A 26461-nucleotide genomic window follows, 5' to 3' on the forward strand; every position below is an offset into this window, starting at 1 on the left:
ATTTAACGTCTTTGTCATTAAACAAAAGCGTCATTGTTTGGACCCACTCGCAGTAGATTGTTTTTTATATAAAGAGATACATGTATACAATTGAATATCTATATTAACTTTAGACTTTAGGGATTGTTTTTATTCATATTCCTGTGATTTTGTGGAAAGCATATATCATTCAGGTTCATTGTTTCGGTAAGTGATATATATATATATAAATATTGAATAAAACTATGTGTTGTATTGCAGGGATAAAACTATGTGTTGTATTGCAGGTATAAAACTATATGTTGTATTGCAGGGATAAAACTATGTGTTGTTTTGCAGGGATAAAACTATGTGTTGTATTGCAGGGATAAAACTATATGTTGTATTGCAGGGATCAAAAACGGGATGAGTATAAACACAAAAGTTATCAATTGAGATTGAACAACCTAACATACGCTGATTTACTGATTATAAAAATCTATAAACAGGATTATTTAAGATTGTCTAATCACCTTTGTTTGCAGAACGTTTTTATCGCTACTATATCACTTTTTTTTTGCCGTATTAATTTTTCGATGTAACTATGATTGATTGGAATATTTCTACGAAGATTCATTTATGTATGATATATAGCTATATAAGGAATTACATCAGGATCAAGGTTAAATATATTAATTGATATTACATGTGTATGAATTATACGATTATAGATTTTCTTCTAGAGCCCATCTGATGTAAATACCTATTTTAAAACTGAGAGGGAAAGGGGTAAGGGGTATAATGAAATCGATTGGTTTGTTTTAAATGAGTCAGTGGACATTCGGCTACTCAATACTCGTGCAGATTGATTGTGCCGATAACTCTGTTCCGAAACAAGTAAAGTTTGGGTAGCTAGTGCCATAGTTTTGTATTTAATGAAAAACTAATCGATCCTGGGCCCTGCTGACGACGGAATGTAGGATCGATTAGTTTCGCTTTTTCGACTAAAGTCGAAAGCTCGACAAAAATGAAAATCTTGCTTCAATAGTGCAGAAAAAGTGTATAAAAAAGGAATTTTGACTATTTGTTGACTCAATTGGTTTACCAATATTATGTCGACATACATATGGTCCGAAGATATGTGAACATATGTGAACATCAGTAAACTACTGTTGCCTGTTACTAGTATTCAATCCCGATATGAGGGATGACGTTTGTAGACTTTTCCGCAATTGTCACAAAAGATAAAAACATTCTCAAGGGTATGGTGTGGCCTCATTTCAAAAATACCAGAGTATCCCCCGGTAAACTGTTTACGATTTATTAAATCGACTAGGTGTCCTTTCAAGCTGTCATGCGTACATAAAAAAAAACAGTAGTTGATTTATGCTATTTAAAAGTACTTTGAGTTTATTTGAATACAAATCGAAAAATGAAAATCATGATAGGCTAGTGTTTCTTAATCAAAGTACTTAGTATATATATATTTATTGAATACAATAAAATAATGCAAATGACACAGTTTGTTAGTCGCAGAGTTGTACGCGAGAAAATTATGTTCTGGTTGATAATTACCTCTGTTAACATGATATACGTACTGAACAAAACCCTGTTCTAAAGACCTTTATACAATGAATGACAGAAAACAAAGCGATATATTGAAAGTAATTGAATCGATTGAGTAGAGTTGGCTTTATTATAAAAACATATATATATATTAAATAACTCCTTTCACATTTAATTGATGAATAATAATTATAACAATGAAGTATGACAATGTGTTTGCTGTAACGGTTCAGTCCTTTTTTAATTGACATTGTTATTCAGCCTTTGTTTGGATATTTTATTTAGTCTTTTTGTGTGTTTTTAGTGATTGTGTTGTGAGTCCGTACAACTTAACCTTTAAAAAAGGTAATAAATCTAATAAATTACAAAGTCTACCAATTAACATTCAACCAAAGTTGAAACTTTAAAAGAGTATTTTGACAAGTAGCTTTTTTATGTTTTGAACTTAGGCATAAATTGACAGCGTTCCGTGTTCGACCTTTTGTCTGTTGTGATGGCTTTTGTAGTTTTATGGTCATGAAATTAAAAAGACGAAAACGGATTCCAAGAGACGGTTAACTTTTCCTGTTTGAGTAGCACCGTTTATATAAAATATCATACACAACTCAAAACCTGCCGCGACCAAGTTTTATTGATATAAACATTTGCTACCGAAGAAAAAAATTATAACACCTTTCAGTTGAGATTTCAACACTGTAAAGGTTATTTGAGGGTACCAACTTATATTCTATCCCCCCTCCACAAAAGGGAATCGATTAGGGGTAAAGGTGTAGGCAAGATACTTGTAATATTCAAAGTTATTTTTATTGGAGAGTTCAAAATTATTGCATCTAAATCTGATGTTAAAAAGTAAAATCACAAAAAAAGAACTCCGAGGAAAATTCAAAACAAAAAGTTCCTTATAAAATGGCAAGATCCACAGCTCAAACACATAAAAAGAATAAATAACAGCTGTCTAAAATGGTGCACGTAAACTGCGTTAATGCTAGCTAATTTCTCAATGTATGACGTCGCATAAAATTTCATTATGTTCACAACGTTGTAGGATCAAAACAAACAATTTTAAAATGTATTGATAAAGTTTTGTCATTATACAATTTGAGAAAAACTTATTCAAGTAATCATTTGATTTTTTTTCAAATGAGGGAATTTAAAATAAACAAGATAAGATTGTACCCGAAGAAGGAGAAATCTCCATGTTAAATAATGTATCCTTCTTGTGATCACAAAACCATCTGATTGTTCTCTCTTTCCATCTGTTGAAATGACTATTAAATGATTTACATTCCTTTTTCTCATCATGTTAATACTTAACGTGCGCTAGTATCAAAGTTTGCTTATAATAATGAGAGGCTAATTGAAAGTGTAAATATATTCTTACCTGGTCAGACGATACTTGGTCATGTTTTACTCAAGTACTCTATAATCGTGTGGTAGTACAAAGTATCGAATACCAAAATAATGCTCGACTAATCGGTGTCTTAAGGAATATTGTCCCAGTCTTTTCATACAATTGATTGTCTTGAGATCATTCCTCGGATAATTGAATAGTAATCACGGATTTTACTAATATTGTAGAGGACCAAAGACATAAACATCTAAGAGTTAAACATCATGCTGTATGACATATAATTGCAAAAATGTAAAACAGACAATCACTGACTTTCTTGTTAATTTGACCTGTCGATACTATTTATAATGCTTTTTTGTCATTTAATATTTACTTGTTCGCGGTTATTTCTCGTCTATATACCAGCTTTCATAAGGGTTTGCTTTGACTATAAATTTACGTCATCGTGCTGTGAACAACAGAATTGTTTATTTCTTAAAAATATTTCTTTTTTGTCTTTATACTTAATACCCAGCATCAAAATTGTTTTCATTTATCTGTGCGTATTATTGTAAATGGCGGAATTTTTTTCTATGTTATTGTTGTTTTAGATTTTTAAAACATCCAACAGCGATATTATACTGTGGTCTTTATCTATTCACATTTTATTCTATTATCATGTATTAACATTGAAGAATAGATCAAATTTATTCCTTCAGTGTTTGTTCACTTGTGTCAACTGTCTTTTGATTGAGTTAAGCCATTTCAATTGATATTCTATAGTGTGTTTTGATGTTTCAGATAAGTGTGAAGGTTGTTGCTATTAGAATGTTAAAAACTGCTGCAATTGATTGCACCGTTCTTCAATCTGATGTTCAGTAGTTGTCGTTTGTTGATGCGGTTCATAAGTTTTTCTTAGTGTTTTTTTTTTAGATAAATAGGACTAAGTTGGAGTTTTCTCATAAACACTCATGCCACATCTTCTTATATCGAATCAAACAGCAAAGACCATTTTTTAAATTTTCTACGAAATTTAAATACTGCACTTCATTGGAAAAACATAACCATTGCTATATCTAATATGATTGTAAAGAATTTTTACTACTAAGTTTCTTACAAGGAGAAGGTTTCTAAGTCTGATGAAAATTGCTATCACGGAAAACAATTCTCATTTCATTTATACATTTTTAAATTTGAAGAAAGCAATAAACAGTCTGATTGATGTATGTGTATCCCAAATCAATCCGATATGATTTGTATGGTTCACCTGGTTCACTGAAGGTCCAATATGCAGGTTGATATTCAAAATATATATTGCAAAAGACTACCAGAGTCTTCTTGAATGACAATTAAACCTTTCTGATCTTCAAATGTAAAAAAAAACTTTTTATTTGAATATAGATGAAAATTGTACCAAAGATCGCTTTTGTCTTATTTTGTATGAGTGAGGGTTCCTTCAAACACTTTTCTAAAACAAACAAGCGAAGAAGCCAGATTATTTCATTCATCACACAGATATAATGATGATGGCTTTTGTTCTACTAACATTCCAAACTTTTCTGAATAGGTTCTATTTATATATCCTACAAAACTAGAAATTAAAGAAACGTCATGGCTGTGTCTGCCCAATTATTTTACTTATATCTCGATTTTGACATGAGCAGTCATCTCAGTACTAGAATCTCTGAAAAATAGGACAACTTCAATTTTGAAATTCTAAATTTTCTTCACTTTAGGAGCAATATATTATTTCCCCCTGCACATGCAATGTATGTTCCTATGTTCCTAACGTATTCTGACTTCTAAAGCTTGGACATAGTAAATGTCAAAAGACGTTTCGTTTAAAAAAAATGCAATTGAAGATTTACCAAGACATTGTTGATTAATATTCAGTATCTATTTCAAAAATAATACATGCTGTTCTTGAAGTTAAAATTTTAGGTACTGAGGTTTTTTATACTCTTAATTCGTTTTGTATGTCTTTGCATATTTTAAACCTTTATTGTTAAGTTCATTTTTAGTTATTATAATAAACACTTTTAAAGTGGCTCTTCATAAGAAAATGTCTGAACCAAGTCAGATATATGATAGTTGTTATCCATTCGTTTGATGTGTTTGACCTTTTGATTATGCCATTTAATTAAGGACTTTCCGTTTTAAATTTTTCTCTGAGATCAGTATTTTTTGTAATTTTACTTATTACATGTATTCGGTATTGATACATACCGCCATAGTTTGTTGTTTCTTAAAGCATTTTTCTGAACACATTTCGGCAAAAAACAAACATAAAAAACATCAGACTTAATATGACTAGTTTATTCTATTGAAATGCTAAATTGACGATTTCCAAGATTGACAGTCATCAATACAAACGGTTTGATCAATATGATGATTCTGTATATCGATGCATGTGTGATGTTTGCTCTTGAAATATATGAATAGGTGTCTGATCTGTAAATTAACTAATTGTGACATTTGACTTAAATTACGAAGGATGTAAAAACAAAACAAACTTGCTCAATCGGCGCCTCTTGACTTTTTGTTTTTGTTACACTTTTTGATATCAATAAAGCACCTGTTTTACTATTGTTATAATGATGTTTAATTTTAGGTTCTCAGAGTCAAATAATTGTTAATAGAAAATTTAGCAATTGAAATTTATGTCCGGCTAACAACTTAAGAAACAAGAGAAAAACTCTCAATTGTTATTGTAATTTGTTAGGTTTAATGTAGAAATATTCCAGTATGATTATGGCAAAATGTAATTTAAAAATTGAGAATGGAAATGGGGAATGTGTAAAAACAATCCCACCATAGAACAGACAACAGCAAAAGGCCACTAATCGGTCTTCAATGTAGCGAGAAACTCCCGCACTCGAAGCCGTCCTTCAGCTGGCCCCTTAAAAAGTAAAAACACAAAAATACTGAACTCCGAGGAAAATTCAAAAAGGAAAATCAAAAATCAAAAGGCAAAATCAAAAGTCCAAACACATCAAACGAATGGATAACAACTGTCATATTCCTGACTTGGTACAGGCATTTCTAATGTAGAAAATGGTGGATTGAACCTGGTTTTATAGCTAGCTAAACCTCACACTTGTATGACAGTTGCATCAAATTACATTACATTGTCAACGATGTATGAACAAAACAAACATACTCAAAGAGTAAAAATGTCAAAAATAGGGGTACAGCAGTCAATATTATGTTATCATTTTAACAAATAATTATACTAGTTAAGTGATGATGGACGTCACACTAAACTCCGTATTAATCACAAGAAACTAAAATTAAAAATCACACATGACTAATAAAGGCCAAAGGCTCCTGACTTGGGACAGGAGCAAAATTGCGGAGGTGTTAAACATATTTCTATCCAATATAGAAAAAACAAACGCACAACAATACGCACAGTAAAACTCAGTTTAAGAGAAGTCCGAGTTCGATGTCAGAATATGAAACAAAAGAAAATAAACAAAATGACAATAATACATAAATAACAATAGACTAGTTACTGAGAAATTACTGACATGCCAGCTCCAGATCTCAATTAAACTGTTTGAAAGATTGTGTCTTCATCTTATGAGTATCAGGCACAATCTCTCCTGTTAGGGGTTGAGTATAACACCATCATGAAATATATGAGAAGAACATAACCCGTGTCATGCCAACAACTGGTTTTAGAATAAATGTGTTTAGTTCCGATTCAAAGACCCTATAAGTGAATCAATATTAAAGCCAAAACATGCAATGTTTAATGACCTGACAACAGTACAAAGGTTTTGTTAGCTTTTGAAGTGAATACTGAGATTGTTGTGCTTTGTGAAGAATATTACCATTAAAGATTGGATGTGAAATAACTGAACGTATAAGATGTCTGCAGGTTGAGTTATATTTACGAATTATTTCCTTACACCGATGATAAATTTTAGTAAATGTTTTGACTAGTTTATGATATCTTTATCGATGTTGTAGTTTAGGTTTTGTATTTCCTAACATAGTTTGTACACAGGACAGTTACTGAATTCAAATAAGAAAGATAAGACCAGGTTACGTTCATGTAAGCAACTAAAGGTCGACAACAGCTGCCAGCAATGAAAAATGAACATCAATATAAAAGGAAAAAAACAATGGTTGGATCTTTTTCCCAATTATTAGCCAAAATTTGATGATCAGCAATTTGGCTTCAAACAACAATTACTGAACAGTAGGCTCCTATCTTGGGTAAGACACATACATAATACGGATGTTTACATATTTTCATCCGACCACCTACACCTATAATAGTATAAAACCTATTGAAATAAAGCGAAATGTCCACGGAATCCCTCCTTATTTTTACACAATTACTGTCCTTGTTTTAACAAACAGTACATGGTTCATGTACTGTACCAGATTTTTTTTTATCACATAATTTATAATTATGTTTTGAAACAAAGCCAACCAAACATGAACAATTGTTGTTTTACATAGAAAAATAATAACAGTAATTGTGTGAAGATGATGATGAAATCAGTTGGTTTCGCTTTATTTTAATTACATATTGTATACGCTCCCCGAAACTAGGTCAATAGAATAAATCTCGTCCGACACATATTTCATTTCCATACAGTCCATTCTATATTCTTATTTGTCAACTTTAACAGAAAGCTCACCTACTTTAAAGTCTTTGTCATTAAACAAAAGTGTCATTGTGTGAACCCACTCGCAGTAGATTGGTTTTGTATGTAAAAAGATACATGTATGCAATTGAATATCCATATAAACTTTGGACTTTAGTGATTGATTTTTATTAATATTCCTGTAAGTTTGTTGAAAGCATATATCTTTCAATTACATTAATTCGGTAAGTGATATGTATATAAATATTGAATATAACTATGTGTTGTATTGCAGGGATCAATAACGGGATGAGTATAAACATAAAGGTAATAAATTGACATTGAACAATTTAACATACGCTAATTTACTGATTATGAAAATATTAAAACAGAATTATTTAAGATTGTCTAATCCCTTTTGTTTACAGAACGTTTTTATAAATACTATATCCTTTTTTTTTTGGTCCGTTCTAATTTTTCGATGTAACTAAGATTGATTGGAATATTTCTACCAAGATTCATATATGTATGTTTAATATGATATATAGCTATATAAGGAATTGCATTACGATCAAGGTTAAATATATCAATTGATACTACATGTGTATGAATTATACGATTATAGATTTTCTGCTAGAGCCCATCTGATGTAAATACTTATTCTAAAACTGAGATGGAAAAGGGTAAGGAACATAATGAAATCAATTGGTTTGTTTTAAATGAGTCAGTGGACTTGCGTACATAAAACAACAGTAGTTGGTGTATGCTATTTAAAAGTACTTTGAGTTTATTTGAATACTAATCGAAAAATGAAAATTATGATAGACTAGTGTTTCTTAATCAAAGTACTTACTATATATATTTATTGAATAAAAAAAATAAAAAAATGACACACGTTGTTAGTCGCAGAGTTGTACCCGAGAAATATATGTTCTGGTTGATAATTACCTGTGTTAACATGATATACGTACTGAACAAAACCCTGTTCTATAGACCACTATACAATGAATGACAGAAAACAAAGCGGTATATTGAATTACATCCCAGCTCCTTTGTTCTAACAGTGGTGATCTGAGCCGGATCACCCCTACCAGATCACCCCAGTTTGAGTTTCTTTGTTATACACGGAACAGTCTACCTATACAGTGTGGGCCGATTGGCAAGTGGGGCGAGTTGATATTGTTTGATATCTACTCATCGTGTTTGGGGGTCATAAAGGGTATACATCATATACATCATAAAGTATATATAAAGTATTTTTTAATGGTTGTGTGGCGTTCTAAACTAGATTTTATGAATTGTAAATGTGTTTTCGTCTAATCTAATACAGCTGGGATGTAAAATAATTATTTCACTCGGACTTGGTGTGTTAGATCACTTAATTTTGTGACAAAAACCTATATAATGTCAAAACTTTGATCACAATCCAAATTCAGACAGACTCAAGCTTGAATATTGTGACCAAATTTGCCCCAAGTGTTCAGGGTTCAACCACTGGGGCCCTGCGGAGTACCTGGGTTTCCTTTTTTTCCTTTTAATTTTTTCTTATTTTAAGTTGATTATTTCTGATTTAAAAGCAAATATTAATGATATGGTTTGATTTCATCAAAAATTGAAATATTGGAATTCTTAATTTTTGGTTCGGGTTTCAAACTGGTCTAAATTGGTTCACATTAAGGTCAAAAGGGTCCAAAATTAAACTTTCATCAAAAGTTGAATTCTTGGGATTCTTTAATATGCTGAATCTAACCATGTATTTAGATTTTGGATATTGAACAATAATATTAGGTAAATAAAAAAAAAACATTCTTAGACCACAATCATTCTGTGTCAGAAACCTATGCTGTGTCAAATATTTAATCACAATCCAAATTCAAAGCTGTATCAAGCTTGAATGTTGTGTCATACTTGCCCCAACTGTTCGGGGTTTGACCTCTGCGGTCGTATCGAGCTGCGCCCAGGAGCATTTTATTGCTATTTGTTTGCTAGCTCTTGTTTGGAATATTTTTTAGCTGTTTCTAGAAACATCAAATACTGTGATTTGAATACATATAATATTATAATAGTGTGTATCAAAGGGTTCAGTGGTAATAAATTTTTATACTCAGAATTCATTATTCTTTGTTTTTTTTAGCTTTAGAGTTACCTCCCTTACAATGGTTCTATACTACACAGGAAAGACTGGGATTGAGTTTGATACTTAATGCTCCAAGGGGGATTCAAAAAGTTTGGGGGGTCCAATTTTTTTTAAGGGGTTTATATTTTTTTGCCAAATTTTTCGAATTTAAAATTTTTGAAAAATTTCAAGAAGAAATCTTCAATTGCATATTATTGCACATTAAATTTGTAAGATCTTTGACCACATTTATTTTGTGTCAGAAATTTATATTATGTCAAAAATTTGATCACATCCAAATTTGCTTTGGATTTCAAATATTTTGGCCACGATCATCACTGAAGAGACATGTATTGTCGAAAAGCGCATCTGGTGCAAGAAAATTGATACCGTTAATTTTATTAGATAGTATCAAGCTTCAATATTGTGTCCAAATTTGCCCCAACTGTTCAGGGTTTGACCTCTGCGGTCGTATCAGGCTGCGCTCAGTGAAGCATTTTATTTTTTTTAAAAGTGCAAATTCAACAAAGACTAAGAGGGGAAATCAATGGTGGCTTTACACCTAAATGTCGTTAATTGCAATGTATTATTACGAAAAAACAAGGTCTGTGATCCTAAGTTTTTATATAGAAATTTGAAATTACATTGACCGAGAAGTATTTTACAGAAGTTTACGAATAACCTATCGTCGAACATTTAGACACCCCATCTACCTTAATGAATGTAGTGGATGTAAGCTATTATAAAAGGCAACCATACAACCTTCAACAATGACAAAAATCCATAGCGTATAGTCGGTTATAAAAGGCCCCTACATTAATTTTGTTACATTATTTTCTTCACTCTCTCCGTTCTTCTCTATACCTTATACTCTTATACTTTTTTCTATTATAATCTTCAATATTGAGACTTAAGAAAAATTTTACTTGTATTCAATACTTTATGAATGACATATATATTAAAGGACAACAAAAGAATACTGACAAATTTCGCTATCCCTTCGAAATCGGAATTTGATCAAGAAAAAACAATATGTTCTGTTTTTATCATACATCATTTGTACATGTGTAGTTTCAGTTTCAACCATGGTTCTAAATTTAGATTTTACTTTCCCAAAAAATTGCGTACTAGAAGACACCTATAGCTGTTTCTTTTCTGCAACTTTGGATGACATAGATTTGACTTATTCTGAGATAAATATCACATGCAGTGAGTGCTGACTTCTTAGTTTCCGCGTGAAATGTTTTGTGGATGGAATCAGATTTTTTTGTTGCTATTAGCTTTAAATTTGTTTTTTGATAATTGTTGCAGTAGTGGTCGATTACCCCGTAGTATATTTAATACTTTTCACATAAATATAAATTATCCTAAATTTTCAATTGCATAAAAAATTGCATAAAAACGAGGCATAGACTAACGTCTTTTTAGTTCAAGACACAAATTAACATGCAATTTACCAGTAATTATTTGTAACCTACAATTTTTAAGCTACACTGCATGTTAATTTCATACAAAAGTGAAACTATGATTTTTCAAATAATATTGAGGGGGTTAATTCTGAGTTTGATAAAACTAGAAGCAGAATTATCACTGTTTTTGTTTTTGTTTATTTGTTTATAAATTTGTTGTTTAAGCGTTTCATTTTTTGTTGAAATTAAAACAAGTCAGTTTGAAGTCATATTGTGTACCTGCTCCTCCTGCTTGTCTAAAAAAAAAAAAACAGTGGCAATAGAGTCAGACTAACTCATAATAGTATACTCAGATTTCTGATTGGAATCATTATCATAATTTCTTTGAAGTTTTATTATAAGATAGCACAGGAATACTTGTTTGTTTGGATTCATGATAGACTGCACAGTCATTTTTATTTCATGTGCTTATTTCCCGTCCTTGGAGTAGGGGACATAACTTGTGTAACTATAACGACGCACATTTTTATCTTAAATTCTGCTAGAGGCGTGGAATTATGTATACTTCACCTTAATTCATAGTGTGATCAATACATGTGTAAACCAAATCAGTCAGATAAGTATTACATGGCACACCATATAAATGCATTCTTTACCATAAGTTGATGAAAGTTAGCCATATAAATGATAAACTGCTGAAATTTTTAAAAATGTTTTGAAGTATATCCTAATGTGTTTGAACTTTATTTGTAATCTGGTGACTATATGCAGCAAATATTTCAGGAACATTTGTAATCTAGTAATTACCTGTGTTATCATGGTTATAGCTATTATCTTGTAATTACAAGTGGCAAATATTACAGGCAGATATGCGGAATCTGGTACTTACATTACAGACATTTGGCAAATATTTTACTTTTTATGCAAATTTGTAATCTTGACACATTTTTATGCCCCTGTGGTAGGGAAGGGGGCATTAAGTTTTACCCTTGTCTGTCTGTTAGGTCCATCCGTCCAAAAGTTGATTTCAGTTCCCTTACTTTAGTTTACCTCAACCAAATGTTATGAAACTAATTATACACAATGCTTATTACCACAAAATACAGATCAAGTTTGAAATTTGGTGGTGTCACTTTAACCGTTCTAGAGTAATGCCCCTTTACAAATGGAAAAACTGCTGAATTTTTTTGTTTCCGTTTTCTAACTTCATATAAAAAAGAAAATGTGGTATGATTGCCAATGAGACAACTATCCACAAAAGACCAAAATGACACAGACATTAACAACTATAGGTCACCGTATGGCCTTCAACAATGAGTAAATCCCATACCGCATAGTCAGATAGGTCCTGATAAGACAATGTAAAACAATTCAAACGAAAAAAACTAACGGCCTTATTTATGTAAAAAAAATGAACTAAAAACAAACATGTAACTCATAAACAAAGGACAACCACTGAATTACAGGCTCCTGACTTGGGACAGGCACATACATAAATAATGTGGCGGGGTTAAACATGTTAGCAGGATCCCAACCCTCCCCAGTTTGCCTGAAACTAATACACAATACTTTTAACAACAATACTCAGATCAAGTACAAATTTGGGTAGCGTCACTTTTACGGTTCTTCAATTATGTTCCTTTATAACTGTATATGATATGCAAGCGGGGGCATCATCTGTGTCTCATGGACACATTCCCAATTTATTTTTTATTTTTTCTTGATAGTTGATATGATATAGACTTGTATCTTTTTCAGTACAACATGGAACATAAAGTAAAAATGATTTAGTTATGTATTGACAATCAGAAGAATTTCTTGAATAATGGCACCTCTTTTAGAAGAAGAAGAGAATTATATCCGATTAGCATTGTTATTGAAAGGAGTGTCACCAAGAGCAGTCCGTACTTTCTTTGACAAGGAATTTCCATCTACCTACCTCCCATCAACATTGAATAAAAACTACAATACTCTCTACGACTTGTATTTAAAGAGAATCTTGAATCAGACTCAGTGGAATCTGTTGTTTCCAAAAAATGGTAAGTATTTTATATGTCTACGGTATTGTAGTTCAGCTTCCTTTTAGGTTTGTTAATCTGATTTAGATACAGATGTTGTGGCCGAACTTTGCTTATAAGTATCCAACAACATAAGTCAAAGACAAACTGACAATACCATGGCAAAACAAAATAAGAAATAAACAACATTGAACAACAGAATGCAAAACACAGAAAAACAAAATCAGTCTTTTTTACAGGGGGTGATAGAACGTTCTTGGCAAAGGTAAGTATATCCTGCCTTAATTGTGGCCCCGTCATGTTAGATTGTGTTGGCAATGGATTTATTAGGGCCCCGCCACTATATCTTGAGAACCGTTATGATTTTAAAGTTTATACTTTACATGTATGTTAACCAACACTAGAGGGTGTGTCATAATGAATGTACAACTTCCTAGGCCAAACATCACACTTTAACTAAAAACATAGAATAAAATACACTCTCAGCACATAACGAGACTATGTAATAACTTAAAAAAGTGCTTCATATTAGCTTATCCATACAAATATTTTACCACACGAAAACTGATGCTGATGCTGATCATTGTCATTGTAGTCCTTAGCATTTGTTGCAGAATTCATCCTTATGTCGTTTTCCATCAATCCATTCAACTGGCTTAGTTCTGTTCCCTTGTATGTAATTATATGTGAAGATATTACTCCACCAGGACATGTGTTATCACTCTTAAAAATAAAAAAAAAACAAGGATAGGGAGATTAGTAACACAAAAAAATTAAACCAATCAGATAATTCAATCTGTTGTTTTTTTGTCGAGCCTAGGACTACTAACGTATAGATTTCCACATGATAAAAATATTTACTGTACTTTAAAAATGAACTGTTTTATAGGTAAACACAAGAACTATGTAATCTAGTGAATACAGATACAGTACAAAGTTGCCACAATATAAAGGCCATAATTCTGGCTTGATAAGTAATGCGAAATAACCTGTGTCTATTTCAAGAAGTTTTTTTTCTCTTATATTATATTTCTAAAATTAAGGGTAAAGTGCATCCGGTGTACTGTTTAAAGCACATGTAACCTGCTCTAAGAGATTTAACCACTAACATCTGTAATAGTCAAATAGTAACCTGTTATTTACAATGCCCACAAAGATGGCACCCATCTCCATGAAGTCTAGTTTGACAAGTCTTTTTTTCTAAATTACGTTTCTACCATGGTAAACTTTCACTTAACAAAATAAAACAAGAGGCTGTCAGGGTGACAGCAAACCAGATGTTCCTTTCAGAGGTCGAACCCCGAACAGTTGAGCAAGTATGGGCATAACATTTAAGCTTAAAACAGCTCTTAATTTGGATTCAGATTGTGATTGAAGATTTGACACAGACTGAATGTGGTCTAAGAACTGGAAAATTTGAAATTGGACATTTACCTATTATGGTCCAATATCCAAAATCTAAGTACATTGTTAGAATCAGCATATCAAAGAACCCCAAAAATTCAAATTTTTATGAAATACTTATTAATTACATTTCTGTTCAAAGGGAAATAACTCAAAATAAACAAGAGACCAAATGACATAGAAATTAATTATTAACTTCTGTTCATAGGGAAAGAACTCAAATTCACATAATAAAAATCAATTTTGCTACTGAAAGGTCTACAACACAACAACGAGACCAGTTAAAATCACCAAAATTGAACTTGGCTATCGTTTAGTCACAGGAAACAACATATCTAAATTTGATTCGTCAAAGCTTTTTCATGTGAAGGAATGGACACTGTTTGGCAGAAAGTTACTCATTTATAGATTTAGTAGATGGTGATTTTTATTAAATTTGTATTACATACATGGTAATGTATGAATTTATATATCAGTTACATTTACTTGGGGGATTTTGTATTTAGGGATATGAATAACTGTTGATGTTCAATGTCTTTTGTTGATACAGGTGTACCTGATTCCAAAACTTTTGATGTAACATTGATGATTTGTTTGATCAGAAACTTGACATCTGTCACTCCTCCAATCAATGGATTTGACAGTCTACCACTACCAAGGGAGACAACTCCTGGACCTGATCTTGCCAGGATTAAATGGTACAGAAATATACTAGCTCATCATGATAGTAACACTATGTCAACAGGTGATTTCAATACAGCATGGAGAAATGTAGTAGATGTAAGTACATTTTTAATAAAACAATAATGTCGTATAATATCGTACCTAGCAACTATAGGTCTATACAATTTCACCAATGAGCAAAACCCATACCATAAAGTAAACTATAAAAAGACAAGGCTTGATGAACACAATGTTAAAAAGAAACTATACAACCCAATTTATTAATGAAACAACAAACAAAAAAAAGTTTTAGACATCAATCACAAAAAAACACTAAATTGATGGCTCCTGATTTGGGATAGACATGTAAAAATTGTGGTATTGTTAAACTTGTTAGTGAGCACTCAACCTATCTCTAACCTGTGACAGTAGTGTAAAAGAGAGGAAAAAGATACCAAACTCTTAAGTCGAAAATGAACCACCAAAGCCATGGCAAAAAACGAACAACAAAGAAATGTATGTAACAGAAAAACATAATATCAAACTTCAAATGAAAATTTAAAATAAGTTGAAAAGGGCTTGACTCATCAGATAGACACAACAAAAATCTGGTAAGAGTAAAGAAAAAAAAAGCACATCGAAAAGTACAAATAGTTACTGACAACTTATACTAATAAACTAATACATGAAATATATCGTGCTTCCCAAACTAAGATACCAATCAGTACAAATCATCCAGTAGATTTAGTGCAAAGACATCATCTTATTATAAATTGGTCACAATTGCAATTAATTGACTCAAATGTTGGCATATTTTTTTATTTCTCATCCTGGGACATATATTTTCTGAGGTTTTGTTCATCATGATATATTTAAAATCTATACCTGACCCAAAATAATTACTACTTCTTTATAAAGATTGCAGCTCTGTTTATTGTAACTCTTTGAAATATTTATTTACAGGCTGTAAGTCGATTGGGTGGTGTGCCAATGAATGAAGAGTGTCAAGATCTAAAGGTGAAAATCTTAGATCAGTCTAACCAGGAAATTATGCTGAAAATCAAACAATCGCAGGAAGAAATGAAGGAACTGAGACGAACAATGGACATTGAAAACTCAACCATCAGGGAAAATCTTAGAGATTTGCAAGATTCCCACAGTACATTGCAAACAGAACACTCAAGCACTACCAAAAATCTGATAGGTCTGAAGGATTCCCATAGAACTTTACAAATTGAACACCCTAAAGTCACAAAGATTTTAAAAGACCCAATACCATGGAACATAAGAGGTATATATTATAATAGTATTACAAGAAGATATAAGGTACTATAATGGTTATTCAGGGGTCCTAATACAAACAGCTTCTTGAAGTTCTTCTATATTTTCCATGTTATCTATTTTTCAATCCAGTAAAATTTTGAAAATATAACCTAATTACGTCATTGTATGTTGGATTTATCATAAATATTAGGAGGTGAAAATAATACTCTGAAATAATATTAGCAATTGAATTTTGTTTTTGCAAGAATCATTCTTAGCGTATTTACATGTAGTTTAGATAGTTTAGCTGAACATGTTCCAGACATAAATCAAAACAGGAAAGACATTTAGATGCTTAACAATGCAAATAAGGAAGATAGAGTCAACTTAGTTTAGACAAGGATATTAACATGATTTAATAGCTGAATTATTTTGTATCATTTAGTAAAGATGCCTTATGCTTTGAAGTTTCAGGATTCTATGACTGCAAACAAAAAATCCTAGATGTTTTTTTTTTATATTACAAATTAGATTAGCTATGTGGAGTAATAATGTTAATCGGGTAATTCCATAGTCCTTACCATGTGTCAATTCAAAAGATCATATCATATGTCAAATCAATTGTCCATATCTTATGTCAAGTCAATTGTCAATACTGTATGTCAAGTCAATTGTCAAACCATATGTCAAGTAAATTGTCAATACCATATGTCAAGGCAATTGTCTATACCATATGTCAAGTCAATTGTCCGTACCATATGTCAAGTCAATTGTCCATACCTTATGTCAAGTCAATTGTCAATACCATAAGTCAAGTAAATTGTCAATACCATATGTCAAGTCAATTGTCTATACCATATGTCAAGTCAATTGTCAAGTCAATTGTCAAGTCAATTGTCAATACCTTATGTCAAGTCAATTGTCAATACTTTATGTCAAGTCAAATGTCTATACCATATGTCAAGTCAATTGTCAATACCATATGTCAAGTCAATTGTCAATACCATATGTCAAGTCAATTGTCCTTACCTTATGTCAAGTCAATTGTCAATACCTTATGTCAAGTCAATTGTCCATACCATATACCAAGTCAATTGGCCATACTATATCTCAAGTCAATTGTCCATACCATATGTCAAGTCAAATGTCCATACCATATGTCAAGTCAATTGTCCATACCTTAGGTCAAGTAAAATGTCCATACCATATGTCAAGTCAATTGTCAATACCTTATGTCAAGTCAATTGCCCATACCATTCATTTCCATATGTCAAATCAAATATCCATACCATATGTCAAGTCAAATGTCCATACCATATGTCAAGTCAATTGTCCATACCATATGCCAAGTTAATTGTCTATACCATATGTCAAGTCAATTGTCCATACCATATGTCAAGTCAATTGTCAATACGATATGTCAAGTAAATTGTCCATACCATATGTCAAGTCAATTGTCCATACCATATGTCAAGTCAAATGTCCATACCATATGTGAAGTCAATTGTCCATACCATATGCCAAGTCAATGGTCCATACCATATGTCAAGTCCATGGTCCATACCATATGTCAAGTCAATGGTCCATACCATATGTCAAGTCAATTGTCCATACCTTAGGTCAAGTCAAATGTCCATACCATATGTCAAGTCAATTGTCAATACCTTATGTCAAGTCAATTGTCCATACCATACATTTCCATATGTCAAGTTAAATATCCATACCATATGTCAAGTCAAATGTCCATACCATATGTCAAGTCAATTGTCCATACCATATGCCAAGTCAATTGTCCATACCATTTGTCAAGTCAATTGTCAATACCATATGTCTAGTCAAATGTCTATACCATATGTCAAGTCAATTGTCCATGCCTTATGTCAAGTCAATTGTCAATACCATATGCCAAGTCGATTGTCCATACCATATGTCAAGTCCAATGTCCATACCATATGTCAAGTCAAATGTCCGTACCATATGTCAAGTCAATTGTCTTTACCATATGTCAAGTCAATTGTCCAGACCATATCTCAAGTCAATTGTCCATACCATATGTCAAGTCAATTGTCAACACCATGAGTCATGTCAGTTGTTTATACCATAAATATATCAATTTAATTGTCTATACCAGACATCAAATTTCTAAGTTTGACTGTCCCTTTGGTATCTTTGGTCAAGCCTTTTGTCTATACCATTTGACAAGCAAATTGTTCATACCGTATGTCAATCCTTTTACCAATATACCAAGCATGGATAGATCAAGCCTTTTGTGTATACCATATGTCAAGCAATTTTTTTTTACCATATATGTCAAACATTCCTAACTTTTATCTTAAAAAATAAGTATTCAAAGAATTGTCAATTCTTCTTTTTCAGAACAAATTAATGAGGAATTAGAAAATTGGAAAAAAGATGACAAAACATTTATAGAAATAAACGCAGCAAAATGTGTATTAAAGTGCATTAAAGAAAATGGTTGTGTTGTTGTCACAGCAAGTTCTGGTAGTGGAAAATCATCATTGGTGCGTCATGTGGCTTTACAGATGCAAAATGAAGGCTATGAGATTATACCAGTATCAAATCCTAAGGAAATCATCAAGTGGTACAATCCAATTAAGAAGATACTGTTTGTAGTGGATGATTTTTGTGGAACATATAGTTTAAATCCAATGAAGTTTGAAAACTGGAAAAATATGATGGAAAAAATTAAAGCTTTAGTAGAAAAGAAACCAGTTAAGTTAATTATGTCTTGTAGACTACAGGTTTATCATGATAGGCAGATGGAAGCGTTATCATTCTTTCAAGGGTGTGAATGTAATCTCCTGTCTGCAGATTTGTGTTTATCTAAAACAGAAAAACAATCCATTGCTGAATTTTACCTGAAAACAAACGCTTCTGATATCAGTGATTTGTATGACATGTTTGACTGTTTTCCTCTTTTGTGTCAATTGTACAGCAACAATCCAAAACTAAACATTGTAAATTTCTTTACAAATCCATTTACAGTTTTCAAAGAAGAGATAGATAAATTACAGACAGAGGGAGCACATGTCAAATACTGTGCACTTGCTCTATGTGTAATGTTTAACAATCAGTTGAAGGAAGAATGGCTTACTGAAGATGTAGATGAGAACATCAAAACAATTATAAAGAACACATATGAAGCTTGTAAAGTGTTGGAAGGGACGTCACGATTGGTTTTACGTGATGAGCTGGATTCACTTACACATACATATATCAGAAAGGATGGTGAAGTCTACAGAACTATTCATGATAAACTGTTTGACTTTCTTGCTTTTTACTTTGGCAGTGTAATGATTTATTGTTTAATTAAAAATGCTAACAGTCGTTTTATTCGTGAAAGGTTTTCATTTGAAAGAAAAAGCAATAATGATGAATTTACAATTATTGTACCAACGAGATATCAGCAAGGGTATATAAACAGAATGGTAGATGAATGGTCAAGAGGAGAGGTTGTGGATGTTTTCTGTAACATCAATATGGTCAATCATATCTTCAGACAAAGATTCCTTCTACATATACAAAGCTTACCAATATCACAACAAAAACAATTGGCCAGTTCATATAACATTGATAACAAAAGTACTCCATTGACACTATGTTGTTTTATAGGAGATATTGATCTGGTTAAATGGTGTATTCAACATTGTATCAGTAATGTAAACCATTGTCGTAATACTGATAAAGTATCACCTCTATACATATCATCTCAATATGGATATACTGAAATAGTTCAGATGTTAATAAACAATAAGGCAGACATTAATAAGTGTAAAGATACTGGATCATCACCTCTGTTCATTGCTTGTCAGAATGGACATACTGAAGTAGTTCAGATGTTAATAAACAAAAAGGCAGACATTAATCAGTGTAGAGATACTGGATCATCACCTCTGTACGTTGCTTGTCAGAATGGACATACTGAAGTAGTTCAGATGTTAATAAACAATAAGGCAGACATTAATATATGTGCAGATACTGGAAAATCACCTCTGAACATTGCTTGTTATAATGGACATACTGAAGTAGTTAAGATGTTAATAAACAATAAGGCAGACATTAATAAGTGTGCAGATACTGGAGCATCACCTCTGTACATTGCTTGTTACCAAGGACATACTGAAGTAGTTCAGATGTTAATAAACAAAAAGGCAGACATTAATCAGTGTAAAGATACTGGATCATCACCTCTGTACGTTGCTTGTCAGAATGGACATACTGAAGTAGTTCAGATGTTAATAAACAAAAAGGCAGACATTAATCAGTGTAGAGATACTGGATCATCACCTCTGTACGTTGCTTGTCAGAATGGACATACTGAAGTAGTTCAGATGTTAATAAACAATAAGGCAGACATTAATATATGTGCAGATACTGGAGAATCACCTCTGAACATTGCTTGTTATAATGGACATACTGAAGTAGTTAAGATGTTAATAAACAATAAGGCAGACATTAATAAGTGTAAAGATACTGGATCATCACCTCTGTACGTTGCTTGTCAGGAAGGACATACTGAAGTAGTTCAGATGTTAATAAACAATAAGGCAGATATTAATAAGTGTAGAGATTCTGGAGAATCCCCGATATTTATAGCATGTTATAAAGGCCATGCAGAGATTGTTAAAATTTTATTGAAACACAAAGCAGACTGTAACCTTAAATGGGAAGGACCTACAACATTAGGTATTGCTAGAAGAGAAAATCATACAAATATTGTATATTTATTGGAGAGATTGAACAAACAATCAATATAATTATTATGCTTAGTAGTGGTTTAAAGAGTCATCATGGTAATCAGAACACTATAAATTGTAAAACACTTGCTTAAAGTTTTTATCTCGCAATATTAAAATAATGCAATGTTAATTAACTTCTTCTCATGTTGATTTATGTCAGCATTGATTGTACAGTTTTGTAAAAGAAAAGTCCTGCCAATTACAACTTGACACAAGATTAAAGAAGATGTTGGGTATTAGTTATTGCACACGATCAACCAATCGACATTGATTGTTAGATGTTGGGTATTAGTTATTGCACACGATCAACCAATCGACATTGATTGTTAGATGTTGGGTATTCTTTATTGCACACGATCAACCAAACGACATTGATTGTAAGATGTTGGGTATTAGTTATTGCACACGATCAACCAAACGACATTGATTGTAAGATGTTGGGTATTAGTTATTGCACACGATCAACCAATCGACATTGACTGTAAGATGTTGGGTATTAGTTATTGCACACGATCAACCAATCGACATAGATTGTAAGATGTTGGGTATAAGTTACTGCACACGATCAACCAAACGACATTGATTGTCTCTGGTATATTCAGTCTTTTTTCGGGAATCAACATCCTGCATGTTATCTTGAAATTGTATCGTTTTCTTCTTAAACTAGAGGCTCCAGGGAATCTGTGTCGCTCACCTGATATTTTTGTTTACAATTGATGCATGAAATAATGCAATCCTTATACTTTGGCTTTAGTTTCAGAGATATAAACCAAAAACTGCATTTTACCCTTATGTTCTATTTTTAGCCATGTCAGCCATATTGGTTGGCAGGCAGGGTCATCGGACACATTTTTAGCTCACCCTACATGGCTAAAAATAGAACATAGGGGTAAAATGCAGTTTTTTGGCTTATATCTCTGAAACTAAAGCATTTAGAGCAAATCTGATAAAAATGTTCATCAGATTGAGATCTATCTACCCTGAAATTTTTAAATGAATCAGATAACCCGTTGTTGGGTTGCTGTCCCTGAATTGGTAATTCTAAGAAAATTTTGCAGTTTTTGGTTATTATCTTGAATGTTATTATAGATAGAGATAAACTGTAAACAGCAATAATGTTCAGCAAAGTAAGATCTTCAAATAAGTGAGCATTACAAAAATCGTCAGTTGACCCCTTAAGGAGTTATTGCCTATTATAGTCAATTTTTCGTAAATTTTTGTAATCTTACAAAAATCTTCTCCTCTGAAACTACTAGGCCATATTTAACCAAACTTGGCCACAATCATTACTAAGGTATCTAATTTTAAAAATGTGTCCGATGACCCTGCCTGCCAACCAACATAGCCGACATTGCTAAAAATAGAACATAGGGGTAAAATGCAGTTTTTGGCTTATATCTCTGAAACTAAAACATTTAGAGCAAATCTGACATGGGGTAAAAATGTTATCAGGTTAAGATCCCGAAATTGTTTTCCGTTCTTTAACTTAAGTTTGTCTCAACCAAATATTATGAAACTTATACACAATGCTTATTACCACAAAATACAGATCTAGTTTGAATTTTGGTAGCGTCACTCTAACCATTCTAGAGTTCTGCTCCTTTATAAATGGAAAAATTACAAAATTTTTAGTTTCCTTTTTCTAACAAGATTGCCTCAGCCAAATGTTATGAAACTTATACACAATACTTCTTACCACAAAACACAGATCAAGTTTGAATTTTAGTGGCGTCACTTTACCCGTTCTAGAATTATGCCCCTTTATAAATGGAAAAATTGCAAAATTTAAGTTTCTGTTCTTTAACTTAAGTTACCTCAACCAAATGATAGAAACTTATACACAATGCTTTTTACCACAAAACACAGATCAAGTTGAATTTTGGGGGCGTCACTTTAATCATTACTGAGTTATGCCCCTTTATTAATCGAAAAATTGCAAAATTTTTAGTTTCCGTTCTGTTACTTAAGTTTGCCCCAACCAAATATTATGAAACCTATACACAATACTTATTACCACTCAGATTAAGTACAAATTTGTGTAGCGTCACTTTTATTGTTCTTGAGTTATGTCCCTTTATAATGTATGCAGGCGGGGGCATCATCTGTGTCCATGGGGACACATTCTCCATTTATCTAAACTAGATACCCTATTGATGATTGTGGCCAAGTTTGGTTAAATTTAATGTAGTAATTTCAGATGAGAAGATTTTTGTAAAAGTTAACGGACGATGATGACGGACGCCAAGTGATGAGAAAGCTCACATCTGCATTCTTTTGTGAACATATGAAATCATTTTTAACATCTTTAAAACAACAGGAGTAATTTACCTTGTAGACTTGCTTCTTTATTATTTTGGCCGGCGAGAAAGGTATTGTTGTCAGTATTTTAATGATGTCATATATCCCCAATCATTATCGAGTTATGCCCCTTTATTAATCGAAAAATTGCAAATTTTTTAGTTTCTGTAACTTAAGTTTGCCCCAACCAAACATTATGAAACCTATACACAACACTTATTACCACAACACTCAGATTAAGTACAAAATTGGGTAGCGTCACTTTTATTGTTCTTGAGTTATGTCCCTTTATAATGTTGTATGCAAGCGGGGGCATCATCTGTGTCTAAATGCTTTAGTTTCTGAGATATAAGCCAAAAACTGCATTTTACCCCTATGTTCTATTTTTAGCCATGTCGGCCATGTTGGTTGGCAGGTAGGGTCATCCGACACATTTTTAAAACTTGATACCCTATTGTTCATTGTGGCCAAGTTTGGTTAGATTTGGCCTTGTAGTTTCAGAGGAGAAGATTTTTGTAAAAGTTAACGGACGATGACGACGGACGCAAAGGGATGAAAAAGCTAACATCTGCATTCTTTTGTGAACATATGAAATCATCGCGAGTAATTTACCTTGTAGACTTGCTTCTATATTATTTTGGCCGGCGAGAAAGGTATTGTTGTCAGTATTGTAATGATGTCCTATTATATCCCCAAATATGTCATTCCATGTGTTAAGAGGAACAACAGTACACACTGCTTTACTTATCATGATCGATCTTATGTAGAAAGTTATTCAGATGAAGGATTTACTACCAATGGCAAATAAACTTCATTTTATCTATCATCCATGTTAATGAAGACAAGGTCAAGATGAACCCTGCTAGAGGGACAGGTATACCCTATAATAATTCCATACACCAGACACAGCTAACCGAGAATTTATTATATTTGAAAAAAACAGACCAAAACACAAAACATTGATTAATGAACCATGAAAATAAGTTCAAGGTAAAATAAAACCCGCCATTCTGAAATGTACACCTTACAATCATTCCATACATCAAATATAGTTGACCTAGTACTTATAGTATCTGAGAAACAGACTTTATCATGTAACTTTTGACTTTGATAATTGATCCTTGATCAATGAAATGAGGTCGATGTCATATGAATCCTATCTGCCAGACATGAAGACCCTGCAAGGATCCTATATACCAAATTAAATCATTCTATTACTCATAAGTGATAAATTCAAATGACAAAAACCATTAAATGTTTTTTTTTCAAACCAGTGACTGAACCTTGAAAATGAGGTCAAGGACAAAGGACATATGACAAATGGAAACTTCATAGCATAGGGCATCTGTATTGGTAAGAACTGTACACATTAGAGAGCCCATATGAATAATATTTCCAAGGAGCATAACTCTTCTAAAAATTATTGATCGGCATTGGTTTACAAATTCGCCAAGACATTGTTGATATAAACCTATGATAAAAGTTTCATAAAAATCTGGCAAGAATTGTACATGTTAGAGCGCTAACAAAACCGGACGACCGGTATTTCAATGTCCCCTGCAACGCGTTACGCAGGTGACAAAAAGGGTTATATCTGTCACTATGAATGTTCCGTTTGATGAGATAAATTTCATTTGTATATTTAGAAAATTCTTAATCATTTGCTGAGAACATAACTAAATATATGCTTGTATTGTAAGATGTATCTATAACATGGTTTTTTTTATGTCTATATGAAGCTTTGCTATAATTGTCCAACATGGTCGTACTATGATAAATTATTCCAATGAGATATGCGACCTAAAACCTTTTTCAGGTAAATGAAAAAAAAATGTTTTTGGTAAATTAAGAAATGACACAGAATCCTTAGACATTTGAAGTAAATAAGATAAAGGTCAAAAGGTCAAAGTAAAGTTCTACTGAATTTATAAAATATACAAATATATAATTGTAAATTTATTATAAATATTTTCATTTCATGTATACAATTTTGAACAATATGTAAAATAATGGTAATGATAAATAAAATAAAATATATAATAAAACTAAAACAAAACTAAGTATTTGACACAACTTGTGTATGTCTTACAACATCATACAAAACCTCTCTAAGTAGTGGTCATTATATTCATTTTAAGAAGATATTTAATAAATAATTCTAGTACTGATAAGGAGACAATTCTTAAGAAATTAAAGGCCTTAAGGGTAACATACAAATTGGTGATTTTTATTTACATAGAATCAATCAAAAAAACACATAAATTTCAAGTTCCAATACTCTTGGAAATTTATTTTGCAACATTCCTAAGATTTTGAAAATAAAAAATGATAGTTTGAAAAAGGACCCATATTCAACATACATTGTTAAACAAAACAAAAAGTGTCAAGAAATCTCCCAGTATTATGTTCTTGCAAATACAAATCCAACTCAGTTTGTTACACTGATTAGCAAATAAATTTCTATATTTAAGTGAATAGTAGCTGTTCACAAGAATGTGTCCGTAGATCATGGATGCCCACTCAACTATCATTTTCTATGCTCAGTGCACCATGAAATTGGGGTCACAATTCTAATTTGGTATTTGAATTAGAAAGATCAAATCAAAGGGAATATGAGTACTATATTAAAGTTTCAAGTTGTTTGGAATTCAACTTCATGAAAAACTACCTAGATCAAACACTTTAACTACAAAACTACTAAAGAGCTAGGGAGGGATAAATCATACTTTGTAAAGAATCACTCTGATTCAAACAAAAAATTCTCTGAAACCGATATTATCAAGATGCTTGATTTCTTGATTGACAACATATTTGTAACGTTCGGAGGACGTGTTTTTCAACAGACTGTCGGCATCCCAATGGGAACAAACTGTGCCCCTCTACTTGCCGACTTGTTTCTTTATTATTATGAGGCTGACTTCATGCAGGAACTTCTTAGGAAGAAAAATAAGAAGTTAGCAATATCCTTTAACTCTACTTTTCGCTATATAGATGACGTTCTTTCACTAAACAATTCGAAATTTGGTGACTATGTGGAACGCATCTATCCCATCGAATTGGAGATAAAGGATACTA

At 32.0% G+C, this 26461-nt stretch overlaps 2 protein-coding genes across 2 annotated transcripts in view; one reads left to right on the forward strand and one right to left on the reverse strand.

Annotated features, from left to right (window-relative positions):
* Window positions 1–26461, reverse strand: part of LOC143049634 (centrosomal protein of 162 kDa-like) — a 247218-nt gene that overhangs the window by 20151 nt on the left and 200606 nt on the right. The window lies entirely within an intron of this gene.
* Window positions 12743–26461, forward strand: part of LOC143047600 (uncharacterized) — a 29170-nt gene continuing 15451 nt past the window's right edge. Inside the window, exons 1-5 of the mRNA XM_076220730.1 lie at window positions 12743–13019; window positions 14953–15182; window positions 16029–16356; window positions 18705–20270; window positions 20325–20770. Of these exons, the coding sequence (XP_076076845.1) occupies window positions 12806–13019; window positions 14953–15182; window positions 16029–16356; window positions 18705–20270; window positions 20325–20770 (2784 nt within the window). The 5' untranslated portion in view covers window positions 12743–12805. The remainder of the gene's footprint in view (window positions 13020–14952; window positions 15183–16028; window positions 16357–18704; window positions 20271–20324; window positions 20771–26461) is intronic.

The sequence above is a fragment of the Mytilus galloprovincialis genome, chromosome 10 (assembly GCF_965363235.1).
Source record: "Mytilus galloprovincialis chromosome 10, xbMytGall1.hap1.1, whole genome shotgun sequence".
Taxonomy (NCBI): Eukaryota; Metazoa; Mollusca; class Bivalvia; order Mytilida; family Mytilidae; genus Mytilus; species Mytilus galloprovincialis.